Source organism: Hemibagrus wyckioides, linkage group LG26 (assembly GCF_019097595.1).
Source record: "Hemibagrus wyckioides isolate EC202008001 linkage group LG26, SWU_Hwy_1.0, whole genome shotgun sequence".
Taxonomy (NCBI): Eukaryota; Metazoa; Chordata; class Actinopteri; order Siluriformes; family Bagridae; genus Hemibagrus; species Hemibagrus wyckioides.
The window spans coordinates 569,156-580,606 of record NC_080735.1 but is presented as its reverse complement, the minus strand read 5'-3'; the positions used below and the strand labels follow the sequence as shown (position 1 = coordinate 580,606).

Sequence of the window (11,451 nt, the reverse complement as noted above, 5' to 3'; positions counted from 1 at the left end):
ACTACAGTGACGTGTGTAACACTACAGTGACGTGTGTAACACTACAGTGACGTGTGTAACACTACAGTGACCAGTGTAACACTACAGTGACGTGTGTAACACTACAGTGACCAGTGTAACACTACAGTGACCAGTGTAACACTACAGTGACCAGTGTAACACTACAGTGACGTGTGTAACACTACAGTGACGAGTGTAACACTACAGTGACGAGTGTAACACTACAGTGACGAGTGTAACACTACAGTGACGTGTGTAACACTACAGTGACGTGTGTAACACTACAGTGACCAGTGTAACACTACAGTGACGTGTGTAACACTACAGTGACGAGTGTAACACTACAGTGACGAGTGTAACACTACAGTGACGAGTGTAACACTACAGTGACGTGTGTAACACTACAGTGACGAGTGTAACACTACAGTGACGTGTGTAACACTACAGTGACGTGTGTAACACTACAGTGACGTGTGTAACTGAGTCGAGTAACAGTAGCAAATAAACACAAAAACGGAATTCATACTGAACCTACACCAGAAAGTGCAAATGTAAATAATCTGATCAGAGAAATCAGATTCTGAAGCAAAACGTACAACACTCAGTTCAGCTAACCTCCTCTCAAAGGAAAACAAAGGAACTGGTAGTGGACTTTAGAAAATCCATAACCCCAGTCTCTCTTTTGTCTGTCCATGGTGAAAAAGTTCAAATTGTTGAGTATTACAAGTACCTGGGAGTCCATATTGACAACAAACTGGACTGGACACAAAACTCAACAGCACTCTGCAAGAAAGGTCAGACCAGGCTGTACTTTCTCAGGAGGCTCAGGTCCTTCAACGTCTGCAACACCATACTGCGGATGTTCTCCAAGTCTGTGGTGTCTAGTGTCATTTTCTATGCAGCGGTCTGTTGGGGAAGTAACATGAAGGTGGCAGAGAGAAATAAACTGGACAAACTAATCAGGAGGGCTGGCTCTGTACTTGGCATGGAGCTGGACCCATTTCAAGTTGTTGTTGAGAGAAGGATTCTGTCAAAACTCCATTCAATCCTGGACAACCCTTCTCATCTACTACACGGTGTGCTGGTTAATCAGAAGAGCACATTCAGCCAGAGACTGACCACTGCCAAGTGTATCACTGAGCACTTTAGGAAATCTTTCATCCCTGTGGCACTTGAACTGTACAATTCCTCCAAGTGTTACAAGTGTTGGACATTTTCATGTGCAATAATCAGTAATGGGTGCTATAGTAATTATGGGCCTTTCATGTACAGTACAACTTTACCATTATCACTCATTAAAATTTTCACCAATTTACAGTCCTTGTGTGCATTATTACAGTTAACACTATTATTCGTATAGTATTTGTATTTATTTATTTATTCTATTTTACAGTTTATATAACGGTGTATATATTTCTTTTTTTCTATCTCATATTTTTATTTGAACAACTATAACATGGCAAAGGAATTTCCCCCTAGGATTAATAAAGTTCTTTAAATCTTGAATTGAATCTTGAATCTCTCGCACCACCTTTCGCACCTCCTCTCACACCACCTCACCTAGAGTGATAGAGTGATAGATGAAGGTGTGAACAGACTCTTTACTCTGATAGGTTTGTTATTAAACAGCTGATTTCTGACTTGATCAGTAAAGTGTAGAATTCTGTCTTGATTCTGATCAATAAAACAGTCTGGATGATAAACTTCTCTTTATTAACCAACAGCATGAGACATTTTATCTGTTTCTAGTTACATTAATGCTGTGGACCGAGTCGTTTCCTATTCACATTTCCATTACAGTAGCTATAACTGGCCGTTCCCTCACCAGCCTCTCTGTTTATAAAGCTCTCACACTGGAGACTCCTTCCATAAATGTGAAACATTTCCTTACGCAAAACCTCAACCAATCAGAGTGAGGGCAGGAATATAAACCTGCACTATAGAGCTGCTGTTAGAGAGAATTCACCTCCTGATCCACCAATCAGAATTAATCACCTCCTGATCCACCAATCAGAATTAATCACCTCCTGATCCACCAATCAGAATTAATCACCTCCTGATCCACCAATCAGAATTAATCACCACCTGATCCACCAATCAGAGTCCAGAACTCAGCAGCAGCTCTGTGTGTAATTACAGATAACGTGAAGAAGTGAATAAAGGCTACTTTATGTTTGTGTGTGCATTTCAGGATGAATATAAACATCTGAGTCTTTTCTCACGGCCGCCATGTTGTTTAGTAAATAAATAAAACACTACAGAAAACATTTTCTACATTAAGTTAAAGTTTATAATCAAATAATTTAATGGCAAACAACTGAACACTTTTTAAAGACTCTTCACGGCACTTCACTCAAGACCAAGTGAAAAATTTATCCCGTGCACAATGCCGATGATGATCGGCTGCCAGGCAACCAGGTATCTGAGCCAGTCCAGCAGCTGACCGTACAGGACGTGTGTCCTCTCCCAGCTGGAGCTCACGGTTAAGAGGAAAAAACTGGAAAGGAGATGATTTACAGCTCTGTAGAGGATTTACACAAAACACTTCAAACCTTCAATTCCATCAGAGTTTATCATATAAAACACCTGGATCAGGTGACCTGAGGGAGTAAAGCACAGGTAAAGGATACGGATTGCTCATCATTCTCTTCAGGTCCACTTTCTCGTTGCAGTATGGACACGTCTGCTTCTTACCCACAATGCACCAGCCTCGAATACAGAACTCATGAAATCTGTCAGGAAGAACACGAAGGTGAACCCTGACCTCACCTCCTACCAACTGATCAAACTTACACACCACATGACGGAGTGTGTTACGGTTCGACTCGTCCAGAAACACGAGCAGACTGTAATTACAATGAAACTGTAAAGCGTGCAGTGACATGCGACCGAAACACCGAGACGCTTTACATGTGACTGCAGGAGAGCTGGTAGGTGTCCTCGACCACGCCCTCCTCGTCAACGTCCACTAAAGTCTTCTGACCACAAACGGCACAGATATCATGGCACAGGCTCCGAGAAGGCATTCCACCGAGGTTATAGTACTGAAACACACACACACACACACACGTTATAGTATTGAAACACACACACACACAGGTTATAGTACTGAAACACACACACACACACAGGTTATAGTACTGAAACACACACATACACACACACAGGTTATAGTACTGAAACACACACACACACAGGTTATAGTACTGAAACACACATACACACACACAGGTTATAGTACTGAAACACACACACACACAGGTTATAGTACTGAAACACACACACACACAGGTTATAGTACTGAAACACACACACACACACAGGTTATAGTACTGAAACACACACATACACACACACACACACACAGGTTATATTACTGAAACACACACATACACACACACACACAGGTTATAGTACTGAAACACACACATACACACACACACACAGGTTATAGTACTGAAACACACACACACACAGGTTATAGTACTGAAACACACACACACACACAGGTTATAATACTGAAACACACACATACACACACACACACACACAGGTTATATTACTGAAACACACACATACACACACACACACACAGGTTATAGTACTGAAACACACACATACACACACACACACACAGGTTATAGTACTGAAACACACACACACACAGGTTATAGTACTGAAACACACACACAGGTTATATTACTGAAACACACACATACACACACAGGTTATAGTACTGAAACACACACATACACACACACACAGGTTATAGTACTGAAACACACACACACACACACACACACACACAGGTTATAGTACTGAAACACACACACACAGGTTATAGTACTGAAACACACACACACAGGTTATAGTACTGAAACACACACATACACACACACAGGTTATAGTACTGAAACACACACACACACACACACAGGTTATAGTACTGAAACACACACACACAGGTTATATTACTGAAACACACACACACACACACACACACACAGGTTATAGTACTGAAACACACACATACACACACACAGGTTATATTACTGAAACACACACACACAGGTTATAGTACTGAAACACACACACACAGGTTATAGTACTGAAACACACACACACAGGTTATAGTACTGAAACACACACACACACAGGTTATAGTACTGAAACACACACACACACACGTTATAGTATTGAAACACACACACACACACACGTTATAGTATTGAAACACACACACACAGGTTATAGTACTGAAACACACACACACACACACACACACACACAGGTTATAGTACTGAAACACACACACGTTATAGTATTGAAACACACACACACGTTATAGTATTGAAACACACACACAGTTTATAGTACTGAAACACACACACACACACAGGTTATAGTACTGAAACACACACACAGGTTATAGTACTGAAACACACACACACAGGTTATAGTACCGAAACACACACACACACACACAGGTTATAGTACTGAAACACACACACACACAGGTTATAGTACTGAAACACACACACACAGGTTATATTACTGAAACACACACACACACACACACACACGTTATAGTATTGAAACACACACACACACACACACACGTTATAGTACTGAAACACAGGTTATAGTACTGAAACACACACATACACACACACAGGTTATAGTACTGAAACACACACACACACGTTATAGTATTGAAACACACACACGTTATAGTATTGAAACACACACACAGTTTATAGTACTGAAACACACACACACACACACAGGTTATAGTACTGAAACACACACACAGGTTATAGTACTGAAACACACACACACAGGTTATAGTACCGAAACACACACACACACACACAGGTTATAGTACTGAAACACACACACACACAGGTTATAGTACTGAAACACACACACACAGGTTATATTACTGAAACACACACACACACACACACGTTATAGTATTGAAACACACACACACACACACACGTTATAGTACTGAAACACAGGTTATAGTACTGAAACACACACATACACACACACAGGTTATAGTACTGAAACACACACACACACACACAGGTTATAGTACTGAAACACACACATACACAGGTTATAGTACTGAAACACACACATACACAGGTTATAGTACTGAAACACACACACACACACACACACAGGTTATAGTACTGAAACACACACACACAGGTTATAGTACTGAAACACACACACACACACAGGTTATAGTACTGAAACACACACACACACACAGGTTATAGTACTGAAACACACACATACACAGGTTATAGTACTGAAACACACACACACACACAGGTTATAGTACTGAAACACACACACACACAGGTTATAGTACTGAAACACACACACACACAGGTTATAGTACTGAAACACACACACACACACACACACACACACACACACAGGTTATAGTACTGAAACACACACACACAGGTTATGGTATTGAAACACACACACACACAGGTTATAGTACTGAAACACACACACAGGTTATAGTACTGAAACACACACACACACACACAGGTTATAGTACTGAAACACACACACACACGTTATGGTATTGAAACACACACACAGGTTATAGTACTGAAACACACACACACACACACAGGTTATAGTACTGAAACACACACATATACACACACACAGGTTATAGTACTGAAACACACACACACAGGTTATAGTACTGAAACACACACAGACAGGTTATAGTACCGAAACACACACACACACACACACAGGTTATAGTACTGAAACACACACACACACAGGTTATATTACTGAAACACACACACACACACACACACGTTATGGTATTGAAACACACACACACAGGTTATAGCACTGAAACACACACACACAGGTTATATTACTGAAACACACACACACACACAGGTTATAGTACTGAAACACACACATACACACACACAGGTTATATTACTGAAACACACACACACAGGTTATAGTACTGAAACACACACACACAGGTTATAGTACTGAAACACACACACACAGGTTATAGTACTGAAACACACACACACACACGTTATAGTATTGAAACACACACACACACACACGTTATAGTATTGAAACACACACACACAGGTTATAGTACTGAAACACACACACACACACACACACACACACAGGTTATAGTACTGAAACACACACACGTTATAGTATTGAAACACACACACACACTATAGTATTGAAACACACACACGTTATAGTATTGAAACACACACACACAGTTTATAGTACCGAAACACACACACACACACACACACACAGGTTATAGTACTGAAACACACACACAGGTTATAGTACTGAAACACACACACACAGGTTATAGTACCGAAACACACACACACACACACACAGGTTATAGTACTGAAACACACACACACACAGGTTATAGTACTGAAACACACACACACACAGGTTATATTACTGAAACACACACACACACACACACACACACGTTATAGTATTGAAACACACACACACACACACACGTTATAGTACTGAAACACAGGTTATAGTACTGAAACACACACATACACACACACAGGTTATAGTACTGAAACACACACACACACACAGGTTATAGTACTGAAACACACACATACACAGGTTATAGTACTGAAACACACACATACACAGGTTATAGTACTGAAACACACACACACACAGGTTATAGTACTGAAACACACACACACACACACACACACAGGTTATAGTACTGAAACACACACACACAGGTTATAGTACTGAAACACACACACACACACACACAGGTTATAGTACTGAAACACACACACAGGTTATAGTACTGAAACACACACACACAGGTTATAGTACCGAAACACACACACACACACACACAGGTTATAGTACTGAAACACACACACACACACAGGTTATAGTACTGAAACACACACACACACAGGTTATAGTACTGAAACACACACACACACACACACACGTTATAGTATTGAAACACACACACACACGTTATAGTACTGAAACACAGGTTATAGTACTGAAACACACACATACACACACACAGGTTATAGTACTGAAACACACACACACACACAGGTTATAGTACTGAAACACACACATACACAGGTTATAGTACTGAAACACACACATACACAGGTTATAGTACTGAAACACACACACACACAGGTTATAGTACTGAAACACACACACACACACACACACACAGGTTATAGTACTGAAACACACACACACAGGTTATAGTACTGAAACACACACACACACACACAGGTTATAGTACTGAAACACACACATACACAGGTTATAGTACTGAAACACACACACACACACAGGTTATAGTACTGAAACACACACACACAGGTTATAGTACTGAAACACACACACACACACAGGTTATAGTACTGAAACACACACACACACACACACACACACACAGGTTATAGTACTGAAACACACACACACAGGTTATGGTATTGAAACACACACACACAGGTTATAGTACTGAAACACACACACACAGGTTATAGTACTGAAACACACACACACACACAGGTTATAGTACTGAAACACACACACACGTTATGGTATTGAAACACACACACAGGTTATAGTACTGAAACACACACACACACACACAGGTTATAGTACTGAAACACACACATATACACACACACAGGTTATAGTACTGAAACACACACACACAGGTTATAGTACTGAAACACACACACACAGGTTATAGTACTGAAACACACACACACAGGTTATGGTATTGAAACACACACACACACACAGGTTATAGTACTGAAACACACACACACACACACAGGTTATAGTACCGAAACACACACACACACAGGTTATAGTACTGAAACACACACACACACACGTTATAGTATTGAAACACACACACACACACACACACACACACACACAGGTTATAGTACTGAAACACACACACACACACACACACACACGTTATAGTACTGAAACACACACACACACAGGTTATAGTACTGAAACACACACACACAGGTTATAGTATTGAAACACACACACAGGTTATATTACTGAAACACACACACACAGGTTATAGTATTGAAACACACACACACACAGGTTATATTACTGAAACACACACACACACAGGTTATAGTACCGAAACACACACACACACAGGTTATAGTATTGAAACACACACACAGGTTATAGTACTGAAACACACACACACACACACAGGTTACAGTACTGAAACACACACACACACAGGTTATAGTACTGAAACACACACACACAGGTTATATTACTGAAACACACACACAGGTTACAGTACTGAAACACACACACACACACGTTATAGTATTGAAACACACACACACACGTTATAGTACTGAAACACACACACACACAGGTTATAATACTGAAACACAGGTTATAGTACTGAAACACACACACACACACACACACAGGTTATAGTACTGAAACACACACACACAGGTTATAGTACTGAAACACACACACACACACACACACACACAGGTTACAGTACTGAAACACACACACACACAGGTTACAGTACTGAAACACACACACACACAGGTTATATTACTGAAACACACAGGTTATAGTACTGAAACACACACACACACAGGTTACAGTACTGAAACACACACACACACAGGTTACAGTACTGAAACACACACACAGGTTACAGTACTGAAACACACACACACAGGTTACAGTACTGAAACACACACACACACAGGTTACAGTACTGAAACACACACACACACAGGATACAGTACTGAAACACACACACAGGATACAGTACTGAAACACACACACAGGATACAGTACTGAAACACACACACAGGTTACAGTACTGAAACACACACACAGGTTACAGTACTGAAACACACACACACACAGGTTACAGTACTGAAACACACACACACACACACAGGTTATAGTACTGAAACACACACACAGGATACAGTACTGAAACACACACACAGGATACAGTACTGAAACACACACACAGGATACAGTACTGAAACACACACACACACAGGTTACAGTACTGAAACACACACACACACAGGTTACAGTACTGAAACACACACACACACACAGGTTACAGTACTGAAACACACACACACACACAGGTTACAGTACTGAAACACACACACAGGTTACAGTACTGAAACACACACACAGGTTACAGTACTGAAACACACACACAGGTTACAGTACTGAAACACACACACAGGTTACAGTACTGAAACACACACAGGTTACAGTACTGAAACACACACAGGTTACAGTACTGAAACACACACACAGGTTACAGTACTGAAACACACACACAGGTTACAGTACTGAAACACACACACACACAGGTTACAGTACTGAAACACACACACAGGTTACAGTACTGAAACACACACAGGTTACAGTACTGAAACACACACAGGTTACAATACTGAAACACACACAGGTTACAGTACTGAAACACACACACACACACACACAGGTTACAGTACTGAAATACACAGGTTACAGTACTGAAACACACACACAGGTTACAGTACTGAAACACACACAGGTTACAGTACTGAAACACACACACAGGTTACAGTACTGAAACACACACACAGGTTACAGTACTGAAACACACACACAGGTTACAGTACTGAAACACACACACAGGTTACAGTACTGAAACACACACAGGTTACAGTACTGAAACACACACAGGTTACAGTACTGAAACACACACACAGGTTACAGTACTGAAACACACACACAGGTTACAGTACTGAAACACACACACACAGGTTACAGTACTGAAACACACACACACACACACAGGTTACAGTACTGAAACACACACACAGGTTACAGTACTGAAACACACACACAGGTTACAGTACTGAAACACACACAGGTTACAATACTGAAACACACACACAGGTTACAGTACTGAAACACACACACAGGTTACAGTACTGAAACACACACACACACACACACACAGGTTACAGTACTGAAACACACACACAGGTTACAGTACTGAAACACACACACAGGTTACAGTACTGAAACACACACACAGGTTACAGTACTGAAACACACACACAGGTTACAGTACTGAAACACACACACAGGTTACAGTACTGAAACACACACAGGTTACAGTACTGAAACACACACACACACAGGTTACAGTACTGAAACACACACAGGTTACAGTACTGAAACACACACACAGGTTACAGTACTGAAACACACACACAGGTTACAGTACTGAAATACACACAGGTTACAGTACTGAAACACACACACAGGTTACAGTACTGAAATACACACAGGTTACAGTACTGAAACACACACACACACAGGTTACAGTACTGAAACACACACACACACAGGTTACAGTACTGAAACACACACACAGGTTACAGTACTGAAACACACACACAGGTTACAGTACTGAAACACACACAGGTTACAGTACTGAAACACACACACAGGTTACAGTACTGAAACACACACACAGGTTACAGTACTGAAACACACACAGGTTACAGTACTGAAACACACACAGGTTACAGTACTGAAACACACACACAGGTTACAGTACTGAAACACACACACAGGTTACAGTACTGAAACACACACACACACACACACACAGGTTACAGTACTGAAACACACACACAGGTTACAGTACTGAAACACACACACAGGTTACAGTACTGAAACACACACACACACACACACACAGGTTACAGTACTGAAACACACACACACACACACACAGGTTACAGTACTGAAACACACACAGGTTACAGTACTGAAACACACACACAGGTTACAGTACTGAAACACACACACACACACACACACAGGTTACAGAGACAACATGAGGAAAGCTCACCCACAGGAAGGAATAAGACAGCGGGGGTGATGGTGTTAGAGGATCCAGAACAGAGTGGTCTGATCCTCACACTGATTATTTTCCCTGAGCAGCACATCCCCGTGTGTGTTATTCCTCTCCTCATGCACTGACATCAGTTCATCAACAGACTGAGACTCATCCCGAGAGACGTGAAGCGCGAGTGTGTTCAGCGTAATGAAGCCGTGTTTAAATGAAGAGTCCTCACCCCGATAGTGGACGCCATGTAGTCCGAGCAGATTTCAGCAAAGTCTCGTCCCATCACGCCATAGTACAGTCCGTAGAAGAGCATGACCACACCCACATCCATCGAGTCCTCCGCCCTGATCCTGTCCAATCAAACCCAGACGCTTTAACTCCTTTACACTGAATATTAAAAACATCGGTTTAGATCAGACGAGTCCAACTCCATCTGGGACCAAATT

At 41.1% G+C, this 11,451-nt stretch overlaps 1 protein-coding gene across 2 annotated transcripts in view; it reads right to left on the bottom strand.

Moving 5' to 3' along the window:
- Nucleotides 1–426: 426 nt before the first annotated feature.
- Nucleotides 427–11,451, bottom strand: part of rnf175 (ring finger protein 175) — a 14,231-nt gene continuing 3,206 nt past the window's right edge. For both annotated transcript variants that reach the window (XM_058381207.1, XM_058381208.1), the window contains exons 6-9: nucleotides 11,235–11,355; nucleotides 2,911–3,044; nucleotides 2,631–2,732; nucleotides 427–2,470 (exon numbers count right to left, since the gene is read on the bottom strand). In XM_058381207.1, coding sequence (XP_058237190.1) covers nucleotides 2,350–2,470; nucleotides 2,631–2,732; nucleotides 2,911–3,044; nucleotides 11,235–11,355 — 478 coding nt within the window. In that variant the 3' untranslated portion in view covers nucleotides 427–2,349. The remainder of the gene's footprint in view (nucleotides 2,471–2,630; nucleotides 2,733–2,910; nucleotides 3,045–11,234; nucleotides 11,356–11,451) is intronic.